The sequence below is a fragment of the Coregonus lavaretus genome (genome assembly GCF_964263955.1).
Source record: "Coregonus lavaretus genome assembly, chromosome: 12".
NCBI classification, from domain to species: domain Eukaryota; kingdom Metazoa; phylum Chordata; class Actinopteri; order Salmoniformes; family Salmonidae; genus Coregonus; species Coregonus lavaretus.
Window position 1 is genome coordinate 46,454,599 of NC_139999.1, and position 24,177 is coordinate 46,478,775.

Below are 24,177 nucleotides of genomic sequence, written 5' to 3' on the forward strand. Positions count from 1 at the left end.
TAATACATTTCACACTGTTATATATATTTTTTTGTAAAGTCATTTAGCAGACTGTCACGATCGTGTGAATGATGAGACCAAAGCGCAGCGCGTGTTCCGAGAAACATGATGACTTTATTTACTTAAAGTGCAACACGAGAAAACAACAAAGAACGATACGTGAAGTTCCACTACTGATAACGACAGCAACAAGGAAACAAAAACCCACAAACCCCACAGGACAACATACAGCCTAAATATGGCTCCCAATCAGAGATAACGAGCCGAACAGCTGACACTCGTTACCTCCGATTGGGAGTCAATGAATACAAACACCCAACATAGAAATACCACAACCTAGACACCCCAACATAGAAATACACCCAAAACAAATGAACATGAACAACCCTGGCTCAAGAATAAAGGTCCGTGGAGCCAGAGTGTTACATTACCCCCCCCTAAAGGTGCGACCTCCGGGCGCACCAGCAAACAGTCTAGGGGAGGGTCTGGGTGGGCGTCTGTCCAGGTGGCGGCTCTGGCCCAGGTCGTGGTCCCCACCCCACCATAGTCATTACCCACTTACTTAGCCTCCTACACATTACCACCCCCCCACTACACCCCACTGGGTTAAGGGGCGGCACCGGACTAAGGGGCAACACCGGACTACGGACCAGCACCGGGATAAGGGGCAGCACCGGGCTAAGGGGCAGCACCGGGCTAAGGGGCAGCACCGGGCTAAGGACCAGCACCGGGATAAGGACCAGCACCAGGCTAAGGAACAGTACCTGACTAAGTGGCAGCACCGGACTGAGGGGCAGCTCCGGACTGAATGGCGGATCCTGGCTGGCTGGCTCAGGCGGATCCTGGCTGAACGGCTCATGGCTGGCTGAAGGATCTGGCTGCTCATGGCTGGCCGACGGATCTGGCTGCTCATGGCTGGCCGACGGATCTGGCTGATCCTGTCTGGCGGAAGGCTCTGGCTGATCCGGTCTGGCGGAAGGCTCTGGCTGATCCGGTCTGACGGAAGGCTCTGGCTGCTCCGGTCTGACGGAAGGCTCTGGCTGATCCGGTCTGACGGAAGGCTCTGGCTGATCCGGTCTGACGGAAGGCTCTGGCTGCTCCTGTCTGGCGGAAGGCTCTGGCTGATCCTGTCTGGCGGAAGGCTCTGGCTGATCCTGTCTGGCGGAAGGCTCTGGCTGATCCTGTCTGGCGGAAGGCTCTGGCTGATCCTGTCTGGCGGAGAGCTCTAGCGGCTCCGATCTGGCGGACGGCGCTGAAGGCTCATGGCAGACGGGCGGCTTTGTAGGCTCTGTACAGACGGGTAGTTCAGACGGCGTTGGGCAGACGGACAGTTCAGACGGCGTTGGGCCGACAGGCAGTTCAGGCGCCGTTGGGCAGACGGGCAGTTCAGACGGCGTTGGGCAGACGGGCAGTTCAGACGGCGTTGGGCAGACGGGCAGTTCAGGCCCCGTTGGGCAGACGGACAGTTCAGGCCCCGTTGGGCAGACGGACAGTTCAGGCCCTCTGAGGCGCACCGTAGGCCTGTTGCGTGGTGCCGGAACCGGAGGTACCGGGCTGAGGACACGCATCACAGGGCTAGTGCGGGGAGAAGCAACAGGGCATGCTTGGCCCTGGGGACGCACCGTAGGCCTGATGCGTGGTGCCGGAACTGGAGGTACCGGGCTGAGGACACGCATCTCAGGGCTAGTGCGGGGAGTCGGAACAGGGCATGCTGGACCCTGGGGACTCCCATAACGCCTAGTGCGGGGAGCCGGAACAGGGCATGCTGGACCCTGGGGACTCACCTCACGCCTAGTGCGGAGAGCAGGAACAGGCCGGGCTGGGCTGGCGACGCGCACCGTATCCCTGGTGCGAGTGGCCGGAACAGGCCGGGCCGGGCTGGCGAAGCGCACCGTATCCCTGGTGCGTGGAGTAGGAACAGGCCGGGCTGGGCTGGCGAAGCGCACCGTCTCCCTGGTGCGTGGAGTAGGAACAGGCAGGGCTGAGCTGGCGACGCACACCGTATCCCTGGTGCGAGTGGCCGGAACAGGCCGGGCCGAGCTGGCGAAGCGCACCGTATCCCTGGTGCGTGGAGTAGGAACAGGCCGGTCCATACCGGGAACACACACCACTGGCCTCAACCGAGGATCAGGAACGGGCCGGACCGGACTGGCAACACACCTCAGTCCTTCACGCCGTGCCACACACACATCCCTGCCTCTTCTCGCCAATGGCTCCCGTACTCCGTTAGCCCTCTCACCTATACTCCCTGTGGCAGCTTCCTGCTGCCCAGCCACCCAAGCCATGTGCCCCCCCCCAAAAACTTTTTGGGGTTGCCTCTCTTCCACGGGCTTCCAGCCTCGCCTTCGCGCTGCCTCCTCGTACCACCTCCTCTCGGCTTTGGCTGCCTCCAGCTCTTCCCGAGGGCGGTGATACTCCTCCGGTTGTGCCCAAGGACCCTTTCCAGCCCGGATCTCCTCCCATGTCCAAAAATCTTTAGGAGGCGTCCATAACTCCTGGACGCGCTGCTTGGTCCTTTTTTGGTGGGTTTTTCTGTCACGATCGTGTGAATGATGAGACCAAAGCGCAGCGCGTGTTCCGAGAAACATGATGACTTTATTTACTTAAAGTGCAACACGAGAAAACAACAAAGAACGATACGTGAAGTTCCACTACTGATAACGACAGCAACAAGGAAACAAAAACCCACAAACCCCACAGGACAACATACAGCCTAAATATGGCTCCCAATCAGAGATAACGAGCCGAACAGCTGACACTCGTTACCTCCGATTGGGAGTCAATGAATACAAACACCCAACATAGAAATACCACAACCTAGACACCCCAACATAGAAATACACCCAAAACAAATGAACATGAACAACCCTGGCTCAAGAATAAAGGTCCGTGGAGCCAGAGTGTTACACAGACGCTCTTATCCAGAGCGACTTACAGTTTTAGTGAGTGCATACATTTAGTTATTTATTTTTCATACCCCCCGTGGGAATCGAACCCACAACCCTGGCATTGCAAACAACATGCTCTACCAACTGAGCTACATCCCTGCCGGCCATTCCCTCCCCTACCCTGGACAACGCTGGGCCAATTGTGCGCCGCCCCATGGGTCTCCCGGTCGATTCGAACCAGGATCTCTAGTGGCACAGCTAGCACTGCGATGCAGTGCCAGTTAGTTTCAGGATGGAATACTTTAGTCACTACTTTTAACATTTAAATCTTCTATCAGAATTTTTAACAAAACATGTATCCAGAAATTTTGCTTAAGAATGGAAGGTTGGTTGACCGAAAGAGACCTGAGCTGAAGAATCTAGATTACTTTTCTTCCAAAGGAGTTTCACCATAGCAGTTTTTAGTGCAGTTGGGAAAGTGCCTGTGAACAGGGAGTGATTATCAATAGCTTGCACTTCTTTAATTATGCAATTCAAAACTGTTTTGAAGAAGGTGGTGGGGATAGGATCAATGAGACAGGTAGAAGGCTTAAGTTGTGATATCACTTTCCTGAGCATGTTTCAACCAGGGAAAATAAATCCATAGTACCTTTGCGTGGTTGGCTAGGGCACATATCATCAAACATCTCATAAGGTCTTGCTTGACTGATACCCAGCCTAATGTTTGCTATCTTTTCTCTGAAATTTGCCGCAAACTGATCACATTTAGATGTGGAGGAAAGTTCACATAGGTTTGCGGGGGTAGGATTTATCAGCCCATCAATGGTCAAGAAGAGCACTCTCTAATTATTCTGATTATTGACTGTGGGAAGCATTGGAGTCAACATGGGCCAGCATCCTTGTGGAACGCTGCGAACCTTGTAGAGTCCATGCCCTGACGAATTGAGGCTGTTCTAAGGGCAAAAGGGGGTGCAACTCAATATTAGGAAGGTGTTCCTAATGTTTTGTACACTCAGTGTATACTCTGGCAGTCGCTGATAATTTGTAAGGAAACTCATGTCCATTTCTCCTGGAGGACATTTTTCTTTCAGTTCAGGGAAAGAATAAGTAGTATTTCTAGGATCACACTTCCAAGAAGGGAATCGTTATTTTTTCTGGCTGTCATATAGCGAGCCGCTCCCTTCAGAATGTTTTGTAATTGTAATTTCACTGAATTTTGCGTCATGTTGCAATTAGTGAATTACCATGACACATTTTTGTGGGTGGGACTGGAGCCAACCGAACTGTTAACAAATGTAAACACATCAGGAAAGCCAAGGATATGAAAGCAAACGAAAGCCAAAGAAAGCCAAGGAGCCAGTTGGAAAGACAAGGACTCAAGGAGCTATTTTCCTCTACCTCATGTGGCTTTTCTGTTATCCCTGACCATCTCTTATGTCCTCACAGGGCTGTGGTTTTATGGGGATGTAGATGAAGGTAGGGCCAGTGGGGTCAAAGGACAAATTCCCCGTGCAGGACAGATGGACAGGAGTCTTTGAACATGCCCCATCTCGTCTCAGGTTGCGTCTTCAGGGGTGGAATTCAAACCTGTTACATTTTGCCAAAGTGGAATGCAAATTATTTCGATTGGAGACATCCAGAGGCTCTTCCGAGTTCTATTCTATAGTTATGTAATGTTAAATATGGTGGCGGCAGAGAAAGGGATAATTACTACCATCACTAGCAGTAGCTACACATGCGTAACACAGGGTGAATGTCTGTAACAAGGCAGCCTTGACTCCAGTCGTTCTAAATGTATCCATAGAAACTAACTAGAATATGGTGTGATGTCTGGTAGTGCAAGACCAGTACAAAGGTACTGCTAAAACCTACATAAAGTTCAGACTGAGCAACCTGTTGAAGATCCGAACTTGATGATAATAATTAACATAGTTAATATCATGAGTAGTACCCTATTTTTTACCGTAACCCATCTCACTTCAGCACCAACCCCACTGACTGGCACTGATGATTATTCACAAGCTGACTTTGACCTATGGCCTAGGAAATGTTGCTTATGCCAAGCGTATAAAAGCAGCTTTTGTTTCTGCCTATACAGGGACACACTAAGGACAGGGTCTATCACTCAATGAGAAAGTGACTATTATATGAGGCTCAACACATTGCAGCACAAAGTGGCAATATTCCTACCACAAAGGCCTTATGTGTCAATAGTCACCCAAAATACCCAATGCAAAGAACAGAATGCACATTCATGATCATTTTAATGTACTTTCCACAAAATGTCTACTGCTGATAAGATTGACAACAAATACCCTTCATGCTAGCCCAAAATGTTATTTTGTGTGTGTGTGTGTACCCCAGACGTACCCTTCCCCCGACGAGTGAGACTGAACTCTATACCCTGATCTAGACAATAGCTGAACAATGGGAGATGCTTGGGGTCGTCGTGCAGTCAGCTGATCAGTGACAAAAACAAAGAAAGCCCCTGGCTTCAACGCTAAACCCTATAACCCTATCATGTGCCTTAACGCACAAACACACACGCACACACGAACACACACACACACACACACAGGATTTTTGTAGGGTTTGGGCCTTTAGGGATTGTCTTGTAATCATTTGTCTTGTAAAATAAGTCTCATCTTTATGCTTCATAGAATTTATACCTAGTCCAATACCCAGTCCAACAACCTGTCAGTCTACTCATAAATGAAGGGAAAAGGCAGAATTTACTTGTGAGCGTGAGAGAACAGGAAGTGCCTCATGGTTTGTTTGAGCCCTGGTGAGAGTGGTATATTTTATTGAATTCATGAGCCTGGGGTCAGGTTGTCAGGGTTTCGGGGGAGGGACAGAGGTGGGGTCTGCCAAAGGTTGAAATAAGATGTGAGGCTGTTTTTTCTAACAGAGAGAGAGAGGCAGTGCACCTCTGCCTAACCTACAGGCACATTCAAAGGACTTTCAACGCAGGGGGACCCAGGACACTTTAGCCAACATTATAAGGAGGAGAGCAACACATCCAGACCTTTTCGGTCGATTTCAGAGGAAAAGGACTGTAGCCTCTGTTGGGTAAGTGGGAGACAGATTCATTCAACAACTGATTACAGGGTCACATATTTGTCTGTGTTCTCATTTTTTTTAAACTCTATTTCTTACTATGAATGTATTACTGATCAAAGTATTATAAAAGTAATGTGCTCTACTCCTTGAATCAGTTACCCCAGCACGATTAACAGCTGTATTTCAGACACGGTGTGTGTAGTCTGCTATGACAGGAGGCACATCACGTGAATGCCTTTTTAACAATATCACACACAGGCCTCAGTGTGTAAAGTCATTTTAATTAGATACTATTACAATTTCCTCTAACAAGTTTTTTCAGCTTTTTCATATCTGTTTAATGTGTGTGTGTGTGTGTGTGTGAGTGAGTGTGCGTGTGCGCATATGTGTATGAGTGTGCGTGTGTGTGTGTGTGTGTAGTCTATGTACGGGTGTGTGTGTGTGTGTGCATATGTGTGTCTAGTCTACGTATGGGAGACAGTCTTGTTTAGAAGTTATGTTATCATGCCATCAGTTAGGGTGAGAATAGCATAAAACAAATTCAGCCTTAAGCTTCCCCTCTAGAGAGTTTATTTCCTGGATAGCTGTAGCTACTTTAAACTACAAAACACATTCCTACAACGTCTTTGCCATCCCTCTCTGCACTGCACTTCCCTCCTCTCAAAAACACTCAGTCAAATACCCTCCTCTGGTTTGCTGAATGCTTTGTTCCTGAATTCTGCCAAGTGGATTCCTGTCTGGATTGGAGGAAGGCCATGGATTTCACAACAGTGGACCTCATGAAACCAGACTTCAAAGCAGCACACATCACAGCAGGCTGCTGAGGGGAGAAATAGCTTATAATAATGGCCGGAATGGAGCAAATGGAATGGCATCAAACACATGGAAGCCATATGTTTGATGTATTTGATACCATTCCACCAATTCCGCTTCAGCCATTACCACGAGCCCATTCTCACCAATTAAGGTGCCACCAACCTCCTGTGGCACACATCTGTGTCTATAGCTGCCTAGCTGTGGGTGGCATACTATGGCACTGATTGCATTGCGCTAAATGAAAGCAGCAATAACACAGTCCCTCTCTACTGTAGTGGCTTCACTACTACTGTCGGCTAACTCCAGGTGTGATAGTAGCAACTCCAAACTAAAGCCCTGATTACTGCTCGCTCCACAGGGCTTAGAGAGGAGGAAAGGGCGAGGCTTTCAACCATGGACGTTCAGTGCAGACAGACTAGCCTAAAGACAGATACACCTGGCACAGATGTAAAGCAAGCCCTGTTTAAGATACCTTTAGGTATCCCAGGTCACTTAAAATGGTCTGGTCTTCTCTGTTCCCTGTACTGAAATGACATCTGTGAAGAAGCAAACAGAGAGAGTGAGAAAGAGAGAGAATGTCCTGCTTTAGGTTTCGATATGCTTGGTCAGCACCCATGGGAGAAGGTTTCCCCTTAAGTTTTTTTAACCTGCCAGGCGAGTCAGCATGGAGAGTCAGTGGTCCCAACTCTCTCACGAACAGCAGCTATGTCCACAGCAAACTCAAAGGCAGCTGACATCCTGCTTTCTAAGGGGTGAACCGTGAACGTGCGGATGTAGTTACACAGCTGCACGCTTTACTCCTGCAAGCTTCATGCAGTTTCCTGAAAAGTTGGAAAGAGTAGCTATGGTCACATAGCTTTTCAGTTCCCATAAAATGATCAGTAAGGACTACAAAATTATGATTGAATTATAACCCACACAGACTAACAAGCCATCTACAGCCAATAATGTTTATGTGCTCGTTTAAAGTGGACATCCACACTACTGTAATATGATGCTGGTAATATTATACTAGCTAGTCCTTGTACAGTAGTTCAGCTCAAGCAGTGCCAGTGATACCCTTTCCTTGGCGAAATTGGAAGACTAAACCACTATTGAAATTTAAGGGGGGTAATCGGAAGCAAAAATCTAACCAAAAAAGCTACAGAAAGACATTAGTATTGCTTTAACATGCACATTTTGTTCTCCATTCATTATACCACTGACAAATATGTTGTATTGGTTAGTAAGACAAAGTAGCCTAAACATTGACGTCAATTTTGGAATGTATCGCCCATTTCCCGTAGAATGGAACGAGCAGTGCTGAACTCGTAGAACATCGAATACTTTATCTACTTGGAAGTTGGAACCGGGCTCGATGCCGAAAATTAAGTGACGTAGGCCACATAGGATTTTCACGAAATATAATATGTTATCAGCAAAAAGACTGGTGGAACATTTCCATCATAAGGGGATATGTATACCAGGAAGTCGGCAGAGTCCGCTATCTCGTTTTTTGTTTGAAACCACACGAGTGGAATAAACCGGTGTTCTGGGACGGAGAGAGTCGTGTGCTACAGGTAAGAATAATTTTTTACATTTTACATTTTAGTCATTTAGCAGACGCTCTTATCCAGAGTGACTTACAGTTAGTGAGTACATACATTTTCTTATGTATGCAATCACTTGGTCAACTAGTGAAACTTGTGTTGCTACATTTCTAGCGAGTAGTTTGACATTATTGCACAGTTCGTAACTGTGTCAATTACTGTTCCGGTCTATTGCGTTTGGCTACAATGTAGTAATAAGTAAACGCAGGACTGTTAAACTAGCTCCTGCTAACTTTGTCCGCGTTTACCACTACAACGCGTGCTCGTATGAGTTTGGTGAATTTGGTATACATATAATGACTTACTTCACAAACGTATTAGCGAGTAATTGACTGATAATCGTTCAGACAAATCACATTGTGTGCAACTGGTGAGCTGGTTTGGTTTTACATTTGTGTGTATTGTTCTATTCGGATCGTGTGGAGGGCAGCAGAAATTGACACCAAAAACAGGGTCAAATGTAGCCTGATGACCTGACTTGAATTTCATTCAGTTCTACGTCCGGCAGAAATGAGCGTTTGGATCAGGAAAGTTTCCTCTCACGACCTCTAGGCCTACAAGCCAGTGTTGAATAAAATTATATATTTGTAATTTTACCGGTTTTAAATGTGGTTGGTCCTTTTGCAGGTAGGAATGTGAGACAATGTATCCACAATAAAGTATAATTACATAAACTTTTCAAAGCTCTTGTAGTGTATTCAGATTTCTATCATCTGAATCATGTGCACAAGATGAAAAAACATGCACAAGAAGCACAAATGGTTCTGTGCATGCTTCAGGTGATAGACATCTGAGCACACTACCAGCACTATGAAAAGTTTATTTAATTATACTTTCCTGTGGATATATTGTCTCATATGCCTACCTGCAAAAGGACCAACCACACAAACAACTGGTATGATAAGTTAAAATATAATTGTATTAAACATTCTGGCTTGTAAGAGGCAATTTACCAAACAAATGTACGGAATTAATCTGACTGTGAACCAAAGGTATCAGTCTGATTGCCAGGCAAGGTCAAATGCAGTCATCAGTATTTTCGTCTACAAGGACATGGACAGAAATAAGATATAATCTCCCCAATGTCAGCCAGTTCTGTGTCTGCCTTTTGCCTATGCTTTTATTTTTGTAATTTTACAGTAGGCCTACTAGGGCTGTCCCTGACTAAAATAAATAAATAAAATAAAAAATCATGGTGGACCGAAAGTCATCTGTTCTTAAATGTGTTAAACGTGTATTTTTCCATATATAGACACAACCGATGTGTTTTAATAAAATCAATTATATGCATTGAGCTTGTCTGATGCTTTAAGCTTACAGTTTTATGAAATAAAATAAACGCCTCAAGAGGGCACCAGAGATCAAGATAACCAGAAGAAAAAAACCTGACCCAACTATTACATTTAACATTTACATTTAAGTCATTTAGCAGACGCTCTTATCCAGAGTGAAATTGGTGCATTCAACTTAGGATAGCCAGCGGGACAACCACCCTTTTTTTGTTGTTTTTATGTTCTTTTTTTCATTTTTATTTCCTTATTATTATTTAATTTTTTAATGGGGGGGGGGGGGGGGGGGTGACTCCGCTGTCCTGGCGTCGTGGGGGAGCTTGTTCCACCATTGGGGTGCCAGAGCAGCGAATAGCTTTGACTGGGCTGAGCAGGAACTGTGCTTCCGTAGAGGTAGGGGGGCTAGCAGGCCAGAGGTGGATGAACGTAGTGCCCTCGTTTGGGTGTAGGGTCTGATCAGAGCCTGAAGGTAAGGAGGTTCCGTTCCCCTCACAGCTCCGTAGGCAAGCACCATGGTTTTGTAGTAGATGCGAGCTTCAACTGGAAGCCAGTGGACATGAGAGAACTTGGGAAGGTTGAACACCAGACGAGCTGCAGCGTTCTGGATAAGTTGTAGGGGTTTAATGGCACAGGCAGGGAGCCCAGCCAACAGCCAGTTGCAGTAATCCAGACGCGAGATGACAAGTGCCTGGATTAGGACATGTGCCGCTTTCTGTGTAAGGTAGTGTCGTACTCTGCGAATGTTGTAGAGCATGAACCTGCAGGATCAGGTCACCGCTTTGATGTTAGCGGAGAACGACAGGGTGTTGTCCAGGGTCACGCCAAGGTTATTTGCACTCTGGAAGGAGGACACAATGGAGTTGTCAACCGTGATGGCGAGATCATGGAGCGGGCAGTCCTTCCCCGGGAGGAAGAGCAGCTCCGTCTTGCCGAGGTTCAGCTTGAGGTGGTGATCCGACATCCACACTGATATGTCTGCCAGACATGCAGAGATGCGATTCGCCACCTGGTTATCAGAAGGGGGAAAGGAGAAAATTAATTGTGTGTCGTCTGCGTAGCAATGATGGGAGAGACCATGTGAGGATATGACAGAGCCTGTCAGGTAGGACGCAATCCAAGAGTGAGCAGCGCCGGAGATGCCCAACTCGGAGAGGGTGGAGAGGAGGATCTGATGGTTCACAGTATCAAAGGCAGCAGATAGGTCTAGAAGGAGGAGAGAGAGTTAGCTTTAGCAGTGCGGAGAGCCTCCGTGACACATGAGAAGAGCAGTCTCAGTTGAATGACCAGTCTTGAAACCTGACTGGTTTGGATCAAGAAGGTCATTCTGAGAGAGATAGCAGGAGAGTTGGCTAGAGATGGCACGCTCAAGAGTTTTGGAGAGAAAAGAAAGAAGGGATACTGGTCTGTAGTTGTTGACATCGGAGTGATCGAGTGTAGGTTTTTTGAGGAAGGGTGCAACTCTCGCTCTCTTGAAGATGGAAGGGACATAGGCAGCGGTCAAGGATGAGTTGATGAGCGAGGTGAGGTAGGGGAGAAGGTCTCCGGAAATGGTCTGGAGAAGAGAGGAGGGGATAGAATCAAGCGGGCAGGTTGTTGGGCAGCCGGCCTTCACAAGTCGCAAGATTTCATCTGGAGAGAGAGGGGAGAAAAAAGTCACAGCATAGGGTAGGGCAGTGTGAGCAGGACCAGCGATGTCATTTGACTTAATATATGAGGATCGGATGTCGTCAATCTTCTTTTCAAAATGGTTGACGAAGTCATCCACAGAGAGGGAGAAGGGAGGAGGATTCAGCAGGGAGGAGAAGGTGGCAAAGAGCTTCCTAGGGTTAGAGGCAGAGGCTTGAAATTTAGAGTGGTAGAAAGTGGCTTTAGCAGCAGAAACAGAGGAATAAAATGCAGAGAGGAGGGAGTGAAAAGATGACAGGTCCGCAGGGAGTCTAGTTTTCCTCCATTTCCGCTCGGCTGCCCAGAGCCCTGTTCTGTGAGCTCGCAATGAGTTGTCAAGCCATGGAGCAGGAGGGGAGGATCGAGCCGGCCGGGAGGATAGGGGACATAGAGAGTCAAAAGATGCAGAAAGGGAAGAGAGGAGGGTTGGGGAGGCAGAATCAGGAGATCGGAGGGAGAAGGATTTAGCAGAGGGAAGAGATGATAGGATGGAAGAGGAGAGAGTAGTGGGAGAGAGAGAGCGAAGGTTGCGACGGCACATTACCATCTGAGTAGGGGCAGAGTGAGTAGTGTTGGAGGAGAGCGAGAGAGAAAAGGATACAAAGTAGTGGTCGGAGACTTGGAGGGGAGTTGCAGTGAGATTAGTAGAAGAACAGCATCTAGTAAAGATGAGGTCAAGCGTATTGCCTGCCTTGTGAGTAGGGGGGGACGGTGAGAGGGTGAGGTCAAAAGAGGAAAGGAGTGGAAAGAAGGAGGCAGAGAGAAATGAGTCAAAGGCAGACGTAGGAAGGATAAAGTCACCCAGAACTGTGAGGGGTGAGCCATCCTCAGGAAAGGAACTTGTCAAGCTCATTGATGAACTCTCCAAGGGAACATGGAGGGCGATAAATGATAAGGATGTTAAGCTTGAATGGGCTAGTGACTGTGACAGCATGGAATTCAAATGAGGAGATAGACAGATGGGTCAGGGGGAAAAGAGAGAATGTACACTTGGGAGAGATGAGGATTCCTGTGCCACCGCCACGCTGACCAGATGCTCTTGGGGTATGTGAGAACACATGATCAGACGAGGAAAGAGCAGTAGGAGTAGCAGTGTTTTCTGTGGTAATCCATGTTTCCGTCAGCGCCAAGAAGTCGAGGGACTGGAGGGTAGCATAGGCTGAGATGAACTCTGCCTTGTTGGCCGCAGAACGGCAGTTCCAGAGGCTGCCGGACCTGAAACTCCACGTGGGTCGTGCGCGCAGGGACCACCAGAATAGAGTGGCAGCAGCCACGCGGTGTGAAGCGTTTGTATGGCCTGTGCAGAGAGGAGAGAACAGGGATAGACAGACACATAGTTGACAGGCTACAGAAAAGGCTACAATAATGCAAAAGAGATCGGAATAAAATTAACTAAACATCTGGGGAAGCGAGAGAGCGGGGCCTCCCTCACTTACCTTTCACTGAAACACTCAAATATAACTCTCCCAACTTCCACTTTAGCAATGATAATTGTTGTAAACTACAGTGGTTCAATGTTTTCTAGGAATATACTCTAACTTAGTTTATTCAGCTAGCTAACTTGGTACAGTATTCTTCTGTGAAAACCGCCCAGGGCACCGTATCCTATGACGCCATAGCTAACTAGCATGCTAGCATCCAATAACACACGGTTTAGCACCAATACTTTGTTACAACAAACTACCAATAGTGTGTTAACACACTAAACAGATCATTCGTGTCCGTGTCTAGTTCCTTTCATAACGCAGAAATAATTCAATGTTGGCTAGCTAGCACAAAGTCAGTCATGCTAGCTACACAAGTGAACTACACATCTCGAATGTTCAGAAAGTGAAGCTTTACGTTGCATAATTCTCATTGATGATATTGTATTTAGTTGCTACAGTACTGCTAGCTGGTAGTGTTGGCTTGCTAGCAATGGCTGCGGTGTTGACTTTGTTTGAAAAACGGCGTCGCTGCGAACGAATGTAGCTGGCTAGCTAACCTCGATAGTTTCTCTATACTACACCTTTATCTTTGATACAAAGACAACTATGTAGCTAGCTAACATTACACTAATCAAATCGTTCCATTGTAATGTAATGTGTGTCATATTACCTGCGGAGCGAAGTACAGCATGACTACTCACTCCAACTCACTCACTCTATTCTCCTCCTTTCGCAGATTCTGCCATTACTCTCCTGAAGTTGCCGGTAATAGACTACACAAGGAGTCTGCAACCTTTTCATGAAACAGTTTCATTTAATTTATAGTAACGTTTTCATATCTCAAAATCATTGTCATGTGGATAATCAAAATTCTATCTAAATGAAAATGATACAAACAAAAAAAGTAACTTCTATTGCCAACTATGTAAAAATAGCCTACATTAAGCCAATAAATAAAAACATTGCAGCCTGCAGGTAGAAAATATCCTGATAAAAATAAATATCCTATGAATCACATTAGCTACACATGGCCTGTCTGCAACGAACTTGAAACATTGTATCAACTATTAACTTGGGTCCGGCCCGAAACTTGCGCTTGCAACATTGTAAAAAATATTATGGGCCCTCAGTTTCCTGTAGCAATGAGCTTGCGATTTTCCCTTTCACGCTGAGTGGTTATCGAAAGGGAGAGAGCTGGAAAGATTTTTCAAATACATTGGGGAACTATTGTAATTCTCAATGGATGTAAAAACAGACTTCGTTTGCTTGCTGTTTGAGGTGAAGAAAACATTACTATGAGAAGCTCCACAGGTCATTAGTGGTGGTCCGTTAAGCCAATCAGAAATACAATCAGATCCCCAAATGGACACATTTATATGCCTACATTTGCGCGCAGGCCATGTAGTCTATACAGTGAGGGAAAAAAGTATTTGATCCCCTGCTGATTTGGTACGTTTGCCCACTGACAAAGAAATGATCAGTCTATAATTTTAATGGTAGGTTTATTTGAACAGTGAGAGACAGAATAACAAAAAATATATATATAAATTGATTTGCATTTTAATGAGGGAAATAAGTATTTGACCCCACCTCAATCAGAAAGATTTCTGGCTCCCAGGTGTCTTTTATACAGGTAATGAGCTGAGATTTGGAGCACACTCTTAAAGGGAGTGCTCCTAATCTCAGCTTGTTACCTGTATAAAAGACACCTGTCCACAGAAGCAATCAATCAATCAGATTCCAAACTCTCCACCATGGCCAAGACCAAAGAGCTCTCCAAGGATGTCAGGACCAAGATTGTAGACCTACACAAGGCTGGAATGGGCTACAAGACCATCGCCAAGCAGCTTGGTGAGAAGGTGACAACAGTTGGTGCGATTATTCGCAAATGGAAGAAACACAAAATAATTGTCAATCACACTTGGCCTGGGGCTCCATGCAAGATCTCACCTCGTGGAGTTGCAATGATCATGAGAACGGTGAGGAATCTGCCCAGAACTACATGGGAGGATCTTGTCAATGATCTTAAGGCAGCTGGGACCATAGTCACCAAGAAAACAATTGGTAACACACTACGTCGTGAAGGGCTGAAATCCTGCAGCGCCCGCAAGGTCCCCCTGCTCAAGAAAGCACATATACAGGCCCGTCTGAAGTTTGCCAATGAACATCTGAATGATTCAGAGGAGAACTGGGTGAAAGTGTTGTGGTCAGATGAGACCAAAATCGAGCTCTTTGGCATCAACTCAACTCGCCGTGTTTGGAGGAGGAGGAATGCTGCCTATGACCCCAAGAACATCATCCCCACCATCGAACATGGAGGTGGAAACATTATGCTTTGGGGGTGTTTTTCTGCTAAGGGGACAGGACAACTTCACCGCATCAAAGGGACGATGGACGGGGCTATGTACCGTCAAATCTTGGGTGAGAACCTCCTTCCCTCAGCCAGGGCATTGAAAATGGGTCGTGGATGGGTATTCCAGCATGACAATGACCCAAAACACACGGCCAAGGCAACAAAGGAGTGGCTCAAGAAGAAGCACATTAAGGTCCTGGAGTGGCCTAGCCAGTCAGCCTCGAAACCGTAATGACTTGGAGAAGATCTGCAAAGAGGAGTGGGACAAAATCCCTCCTGAGATGTGTGCAAACCTGGTGGCAAACTACAAGAAACGTCTGACCTCTGTGATTGCCAACAAGGTTTTTGCCACCAAGTACTAAGTCATGTTTTGCAGAGGGGTCAAATACTTATTTCCCTCATTAAAATGCAAATCAATTTATAACATTTTTGACATGCGTTTTTCTGCATTTTTTTGTTGTTATTCTGTCTCTCACTGTTCAAATAAACCTACCATTAAAATTATAGACTGATCATTTCTTTGTTAGTGGGCAAACATACAAAATCAGCAGGGGATCAAATACTTATATATATATATATATATATATATATATATATATATATATATATATATATATATATATATATATATATATATATATATATATATATTATTTTACCATAACCAAAGTAACAAACATTGTAGATTAGAAATTATAGGAATTAACAGTAAATGTAGCCTACTACTGGTGATATAAGTAATGGGGAATTGATATGCACTAACAATCAAACAATTCACACAATGAAGTTGTGAAACAATGAATGTGCACAAATTGGCGGGAGAGAGCGCATTCTGGAGAGAACTTCATCTGGGCGCATGGTCAATCCGATGTCTGCATTGGCGATGCAGCATTTATGGTGATATGGCCTCAGCAGAAGTCAGGGCATTCATACTTCTGGCACTTAAAAGAGCACAGCAGAGCTGTTGTCAAGGAAGTGAGTTTGTGTTTATACAGGATGTCAACAAATCATTTCAATGCAGAGCTATACAGAGCCCTTCTCATTGTTCCAACATTTGAGAGGCGCGTGGCGATGCGGTACAGAGCTGGATTTGGCTTTTAGTCCGCAATAGCGTCACACACTCCATATGGAGCCTCCTACCACATTTTCTGATCAAGCACAAATTGGTTTTTAGTCTAGGCCTCCACAATGGATTAGTTCACTGAGATGGGCGCAAATATATATTATTTATATATATGTGTGTTACTGCTCGACTAAAACAATCTCGGTCGACCAACAGCCTAACGACCAAAAAATAGACCAGTCGACTAATTGAGGTCAGCCCTAAGGCCTACATTACCTTTAATCAATGTTAGTAGGAAGAGTAGAGTACTTAAATGTCCTCTCTCCTACACGTTATTATACCCTGTCATGTTGGATGGTCATTTCCAGTATATGTGCCAGTCTGTGTGTGAAAGAAAATGTTGATTTGCTGTTGAAAACACACCCACTCTTGCTCAAGGGTAATTATTACACAACAGTCGGAAATAGTTTTTGTGAGGGCACCTAGGGGTAGTAACTAAACATGCCATTTCATTCAGCAATAGCTTACTTTGTATCACTGCCAAATGATATAGTCTGTACAGAGAAACTGAGTCTATCTGAAGAGACTGATTCCGTTGGCTGTGATTTTAAAGATCTGCATTGTCATTGTTTCTCTTCCAGGGCAGAGAAGGTGGCCATGGGGTTAGCACCTCACTCTCTCCTGGCCCTGACTGGCCAGTTGCCCTGGCCGCTGCTCCTGGCTCTGCTCGCTCCATGGAATGTCCTCCGAGCTGAAGAGCTGAAGCCCACTAGATGGCCCCTGTTCTCCCAGAAGCCTTTGCTCCTCGCCTGGAATGCCCCGACGGAGGACTGTGGCCCCCGGCACGATGTGCATTTCCTGCTGGAGCAGTTCCAAATCGTAGCGTCGCCCAACGAGGGCTTCGTCAGACAGAACCTCACCATCTTCTATAAGGACCGGTTAGGGCTGTACCCGTATTACAAGCGTGACCGCACCGCGGTGAACGGTGGGATCCCTCAGGCTGCCAGCCTCACGCAGCACCACGAGAAGATGCCCGAAGGTGTGCACAAATACATACGTGAACCAAACGCCAAAGGCCTCGCCGTCATCGACTGGGAGGAGTGGCGTCCGCTGTGGATTCGCAACTGGGACGTCAAGGACGTGTACCGGGACCAATCCCGGCAACTAGTGGCCAAGAAAAACCCGGACTGGACCCCGGAGCGCGTGGGGAAAGTGGCTCAGCAGGAGTTTGAGCTGTCGGCCCGGAAGTTCATGCTGGAGACCCTGAGGCTGGCCAAGAGCCTGCGGCCCAACCAGCTGTGGGGGTTCTACCTGTTCCCAGACTGCTACAACCATGACTACCGGAGTGGCCTGGAGAACTACACAGGTCGCTGCCCTGATGTGGAGGTGGCCCGTAATGACCAGCTCACCTGGCTGTGGACTGAGAGCACGGCTCTGTTCCCTTCCGTCTACATGGGCACGGTCCTGCGCTCCACCACATTCGGGCGGCAGTTTGTCCGGAACCGGGTGAAGGAGGGGATGCGGCTGGCTTCGGCGGGCGACGGGCTGGCACGGCCCGTCTTCGTCTACACCCGGCCTACGTATGCCAACGAGCTGACTCCGCTGACTGAGGTGAGGGCCGACGTTGTCTAGGTCTAATTCTAATTCTGTCCCTATATATATTAGTCTACTCATCACGACCATAACTTGTGCTGTGCAGAGACCTGATATCACTGTTGTTGTTATTCCAGTAAGAAGTCAGCCAGGCACACGGTAGCTTTGAAATTCTCAGCTGACTGTTACTATAGCTGCTTTTCTCAGTTTAGTGAGTGTGTGTGACTGCATGGCTGCGTTTACACAGGCAGCCAAATTCTGATCTTTTTTTCACTAATTGGTCTTTTGACCAATCAGGTCAGCTCTGAAAAAGATTGGATGTGGAAAGATCTGATGTGATTGGTCAAAAGACCAATTAGTGAAAAAAAAATCAGAATTGGGCTGCCTGTGTAGATGCAGCCAATCACGTTTCAACAAGAGCATCAGTATGCAGTCTGTCTGAGTGATATCGATAATCACAGACAGGTTCCTTCTGGTCTTGCAACGCAGGTGTTACTCTTGACAGAGCCTAAAAATATAACGATCCATCATCAAAATGCTCTTGTTTTAAATAGGGTTGATGAGAGGAGCCTCCCTGTGAGATGTCACGAGCATATACAGTGTTAAAGGCTTTATACCCTGATGAAGACAGCTTGGCTGTGGAAACGTTGGTTATAAAATTATTGCATCTGAGCTCCTAGAGTGAGGCTCTCCTTTTCTTTTTTTAAAGCCCAGGCTTACATAATATGTCAGGGCTAAATATAGAACACACACATGCGCACACTCATGACCAAGCGTGGCATGTCCAGCAACAGAGTCGCCTGTGTTTCCCCAGAAACCTAAATATGTCTTTCTGCGGCTTCTACACCAAAATATCATTACCCATCGCCAACTTTCCAATAACACACACATGCAGTAAGCGTATGCGCATGCACATTGACCACAAAATACTGTATTTCAAGCAACTGATTCTTACCCAAACTAGAGTCACAAATGAATTGATAGGCTTCTAGGCTGTTATAGTCATTAGCTGTTATACTGTACATGTAAACAGAACTGAAAAATGACTAGTAGCAGGAATATACACTGAGTGTACAAAATATTAGGAACACCTACCTAATATTGAGTTGCACCCCCTTTTGTCCTCAGAACAGCCCCAATTTGTTAGGGTGTGGACTCTACAAGGTGTCGAAAGCGTTCCACAGGGATGCTGGCCCATGTTGACTCCCAATGTTTCCCACAGTTATCAAGTTGGCTGGATGTCCTTTGAGTGGTGGACCATTGTTGATACACACGGGAAACTGTTGAGCGTGAAAAACGCAGAAGCGTTGCAGTTCTTGACACACTCAAACCGGTGCGCCTTGCACCTACTACCATACCTCGTTCAAAGGCACTTAAATCTTTTGTCTTGCCCATTCACTCTCTGAATGGCACACATACACAATCCATGTCTCAATTGTCTCAAGGCTTAAAAATCCTTCTTCAACCTGTCTCCTCCCCTTCATCTACACTGATTTTGAATTGGATTTAACAAGTGACATCGTAGCTTTCACCTGGATTCACCTGGTCAGTCTGTCATGGAAAGAATGTTCTTAATGTTTTGTACACTCAGTGTATTTACTGTATACTTATGGTAATATACTAATGGTAATATATACATGTAAACAGGAGTAATAGTGACCAGTAGCAGGATACATAGATACTAATGGTAATGGCAATCAATAATCAATGAACAGCAGCCTAGTGGTAGTAATACATCTAATCAATAATAATAATATTAATAGCAGCAGCGTAGGTGTGAGGAGGAGCAATAGTTGTTAGCCATTTAACAGTCTTATGGCCTGGGGAGTCTGTTGGTCTGAGAACAGTCAATGTCTCAGGTGGCTGGAGTCTTTGGCAATTTTTCGGGCCTTTTGGGCCACTGTGTGTGTCAGATGATGTTATAGAGGTTGGTACTAGTGTGTCTATCTGACTAGATGAATGAGGTGCTGTCAGGCAGCCGGGGCGTCAGTGTTTACTTTCCCACTGGACCACTCTTCACACAGACACACTGGATGGGAGACGGACAGAGAGAGACGGAATGTGTGTGTAGGAATATTCTGAATGAATGAACGAGACATCATGGTTAGTCTATAGGCCTGTAGACACCATGCTTAATTGCTTCTTTGGAGTGTGTCTGAACTGACGACTCCATTCTATCATTTCCCTATATCTCTCCATATTGAAAGAGTGTGTTGGAGTGAAAGGATGTGTGTGGGAGAGTGACACATCTGGTGTCTGTATGTGTTTAAACCAGGGTTTCTTGAGAATAGATATGATGATGATTCAGAATGTCGTGTCATAATGGGACTGCGTCATGGGGTTGCATCCTAAATGGCACCCTATTCCTTACATAGTGCACTACTATTGACCAGAGCTCTATGGGCCCTGGTCAAAAGTAGTGCACTATGAAGTGAACAGGGTGCCATTTGGGAGGCGGACATGAACCGTAAAGGGCGTGGGTCAGCTCATCTGGTCAGTGTTAAAGAAATGATGAAATGTTCCTGTTCATAGAGGGCGGAGCATGTGTTTGAGATCGATTACATTCAATGTCATAGTAGTCAGCCACTTCAGACTGACTGAACTACAAATCACCTTACGCCATGAATGGCTACTCATTTATGATTTGTAGATCAGTCAGTCTGTGGTCGCTGGCTGCAATGTACTCGATCTCAAACGTGGCCAGTATGTTCATAATGCAGGACTGAATTTGTGTGTGTGTCTGCAGACAGACCTGGTGTCCACCATTGGGGAGAGTGTAGCCCTGGGAGCAGCTGGGGTCATCGTCTGGGGAGACCATACCTACGCCAGCAGCAATGTGAGTGTCCTCCTTCAAGAGCTATTTGATCATGAATAGATTATCTGTAGCCTAGTTTGAGTCATCAGTCTGGTGTTCCCCTCTGTAATATACCTACAGCTGCAGCAATGTGAGTATTCTCCCTGAAAATACCCTATTCCCTACATAGTGACTCAAACTATTTATAATCTATGAATGACCCAATTAGGGTGGTTCCCAAATGACACCCTATACCCTACATAGTGCACTACTTTTGACCACAGCCCTGTAGGGAAATAAGGTGCCATTTGGGACAGACCCCTATTTGATCATTCATAGATTATGCATAATGTTTTGAGTCATCAGTCTGGGGTGTATTCATTAGTCACAGGAACCAAACTGAAGCCAACAGCGAAAACAGAACCAAACTGGGAGGGACCTAACTGTATTTTTCCAATAGAAACATGTTTTTGTTGCAAAACGTTTTCTGTTTGGCGTCAACGATTTCCGTTGCAAAATGTTTTGCAACAGACAAACATTTTGCAACGGAATCTGACTAATGAATACACCCCTGAGGTTCCCCTCTGTAACAACTATTTCCTGTCTGTCTATCCACAATTAAATATTAATGTGTTGGTCCATTCTGAGTCTGCACCTGTGTTTCACTCTCTCCTCCCTCCCTCCCTCAGGCCAGCTGCTCCAGTCTGAATGAGTACCTACGGGGTCCGCTTGGACGGTACCTGCTTAACGTCTCCACGGCAGCAGAACTGTGCAGCCAGAAGCTGTGCACCTCCCATGGCCGCTGCCTCCGCACACTCTCAGACACTGACGCCTACCTGCACCTCAGCCCCCTCACCCACAGCATCAGCATCCAGGGGGGCAGGCTGAAGGTGACCGGTCAGCTAGGTCAGGGGGAGCTGGCTAAGTACAGGCAACACTTCCAGTGCCAGTGCTACAGCGGGTACAAGGGTGTGGGCTGTGCCCAGAGAGAGCTGGGGAAGAGTGCTGCCACACCTGTCTGGAGAGTCTGGTCTGTACTGACCCTGTTGCTCCCTCTAGGGCTTCTCACTCTGCTCCACTGAGGGAGGCGAGCAGGAGCTGACGACGTGCAATATGGGGGAAGAACCACGCCCTGGTCCTGGCCTCTACTGGGGCTCAGAGGGATTCCTGGTCAGGGATGGGCTCTAGCTGGTCTGTGGGACTGATCCATATGGAGAAGAGGATATGGGGGTGCCATCTGTCAACAGGATGAAGGAGGGGACTGAAGATACTCCTCAGTACCCTTCAGTTACCCACGCAAGCTAAAGGGACAGCATTTGAAGTGGGAAAACAATAGGCCTTCTATTTTGACTTGATGTTTTTATTGTGAGTGCTGTGTGGTGAGGTAGAAATGAAGGTCTATACTGAACTGATCTAGCCCTCCCTTCACCAGAGCTGGAAGACATCTGGAGCTAGCAGCCAGAACTACAACTAAGATGTCTGTAATGTGTATGAATGCTGACCTCAGCTGTATATTGAGTGTGTGTGTCTGTGTGAACTGTGTTATCAGTTAGAAGTCTAGTAAGGCTACTAGTGAGACTGGAGTTTGTTTGAATGTTCCTCTCTTTCGCCTAATGTGGAACCGAGGGGAATTGTTAAACCTCAACAACAGAACCTAACGCACCACACTACAACAATGCTACTTTTCTATGAAGAGACTGTGCCACCGTGAAGCTTTTGTCCAAAGAGACCTGCGCTGTGCTTGGATAGTCCAACCTCTTTCGGCTAGATGGCTATACCTTCACTATACCTTCGTAATCTTAAAAAAAAAAAAAAAAACATTTCTTTTTGTAACAGTCTCTTTTTCTACGGTCTTATTTTTTCAACCTGTAATGTTGTGGTGGAAAATAACTGGAATATTTGGAACTGACTCTCGAATATTCATTCAAATATTCATGTGCTTCAGTGAGGCTTAGCATTGTGGCAAGGAACTCATTTAATCTACATAGCTGCCTTTCTGTGTCACTCACGGACTGCTTTTGCAACATTTCATCACCTCAATCACATTAGCAAGAAAGACTCGTCTAAGAATTTTCTATAAATATTTTTAGCCCACAACAACATGTTTGTGAACACACCACATCTGCACAGATGACAGTATGTCAGTGTGAGGCCTAACATGTCTGTGATCATCCTTATTCTGTTGCCTCTAGCATCTACTTTGTAGATGTTATTTGAGTGTCTGTGAGGATTGCAAAGCAAAACTGAAAGCTTTTGCTCATTTTGTCATTTGTTTCTACTCTATTCTTCCTTCTGTTCCCTGAAACCAAAATTCCTTAGAAAATGGCTCTGGCCTCGTCCGTGGTTGTGTTTAGAAGGAATACAGCTTATGTCAATTTTACTTTTTGTAGCAGGTTTAAGAGAACTTACACAGCAGGTTAGGAGAATTAGGTGGGTTAGGGTTATCTGAAATGCACAAAATTTACTTTTGACATCAATTTCACAAGCTGTATCCCATCTAGACATGACCTGCATGCTTTTTCAGGGGACCACAGTCAGACCTCCAGGGGCCTCTGTGTGGGTCCTAGTGTCATTTTCACTGCTCTTATTTATGTCCCAAACAAGCTTCTCATTTACTTTGTTACATGTGCATTGGATGTCATTGTAATTAGTAGTTATTTTTATTACATTACTTGAAATATAAAAAGGCTCTCAATGAATTTGAATCTTGGATTTATGCTGTTCTGTCGTTATTTACATCACACGGTGGGTCAGAGTTCACAATCACTTGCCACGTGTTGCATGGTGAGCTGTTGCAAATGTTTAAAAAGCATTTTCCCCCCCCATTAATGATCAGTATAGAGAAGCTAAATTGAGTTTTTGTAGGATTTTACCATGTCATCATAAAAACAACTACAACATTGTGTCTAATGTTATCACGTGAGGGCCTTTGCAACTTGGTAGCTGTTCCTTGCTCTCCTGAGTCACCTACCCCTCTGTGCCTTTTGGCTTTTTTTCTCCCTCCAATTTTTTCCAAAAGCAATATTATTGGGCTGAGAGTACAGAGAAAGCCTTGTTTTATAACTAAAACCAGACTGAGCCTCTGTTTCTTTAGGGACCCCCCCAATCTTCCAGTTCCGACCCCCCCCCCCCCCCCCAGGAGGAAGGGCACTGCTGTTCACTCATTCAACAGCATCCTAATGTTTTGGCATGTGTAATACCATTGTGTGTACAATTGGAATATTAAAGGGAATGTGTGGACAAGATGTGAATTCCATGAATCAATAGATTATACACTGAACAAAAATATAAACGCAACGTGTTGGTCCTATGTTTCATGAGCTCTAAATAAAAAATCCCCGAAATGTTCCATACGCACAAAAAGCTTGTTTGTCACAAATGTGTTTACATCCCTGTTAGTGAGCGTTTCTTCTTTGCCAAGATAATCCATCCAGCTGACAGGTGTGGCATATCAAGAAGCTGATTAGACAGCATGATCATTACACAGGTGCACCTTGTGCTGGGGACAATAAAAGGCCACTTTAAAATGTGTAGTTTTGTCACACAACACAATGCCACAGATGTTAAGTGGGTGGGCCTATGCCCTCCCAGACCCACCCATGGGAAATCCATAGATTAGGGCCTAATTTATTTATTTCAA

The 24,177-nt window shown here is 46.0% G+C and overlaps 1 protein-coding gene across 3 annotated transcripts; it reads left to right on the plus strand.

Moving 5' to 3' along the window:
- The first annotated feature begins 5,839 nt into the window (after nt 1-5,839).
- On the plus strand, nt 5,840-23,249 carry LOC311137963 (hyaluronidase-2-like). 3 transcript variants are annotated; one of them, XM_084172597.1, is made up of 4 exons: nt 5,840-5,957; nt 16,792-17,761; nt 20,490-20,579; nt 21,227-23,249. In XM_084172597.1, exons 2-4 carry the CDS (start codon nt 16,808-16,810, stop codon nt 21,617-21,619), a joined length of 1,437 nt encoding a protein of 478 aa, XP_084028723.1. In that variant the 5' UTR covers nt 5,840-5,957; nt 16,792-16,807; the 3' UTR covers nt 21,620-23,249. The 3 variants fall into 3 exon arrangements, with proteins under 3 accessions (XP_084028723.1, XP_084028721.1, XP_084028722.1); XM_084172595.1 differs by lacking the exon at nt 5,840-5,957 and adding an exon at nt 8,082-8,323; XM_084172596.1 differs by lacking the exon at nt 5,840-5,957 and adding an exon at nt 13,429-13,499.
- The last annotated feature ends 928 nt before the right edge of the window (nt 23,250-24,177 follow it).

Excerpts from the sequence above, each read along its gene's own strand:
- LOC311137963 (XM_084172597.1), top strand. The coding sequence starts at position 16,808 with ATGGGGTTAGCACCTCACTCTCTCCTGGCCCTGACTGGCCAGTTGCCC. Across the intron at positions 17,762-20,489 it reads AGCTGACTCCGCTGACTGAG|ACAGACCTGGTGTCCACCAT; the intron begins GTGAGGGCCGAC and ends GTGTGTCTGCAG. Across the intron at positions 20,580-21,226 it reads ATACCTACGCCAGCAGCAAT|GCCAGCTGCTCCAGTCTGAA; the intron begins GTGAGTGTCCTC and ends TCCCTCCCTCAG.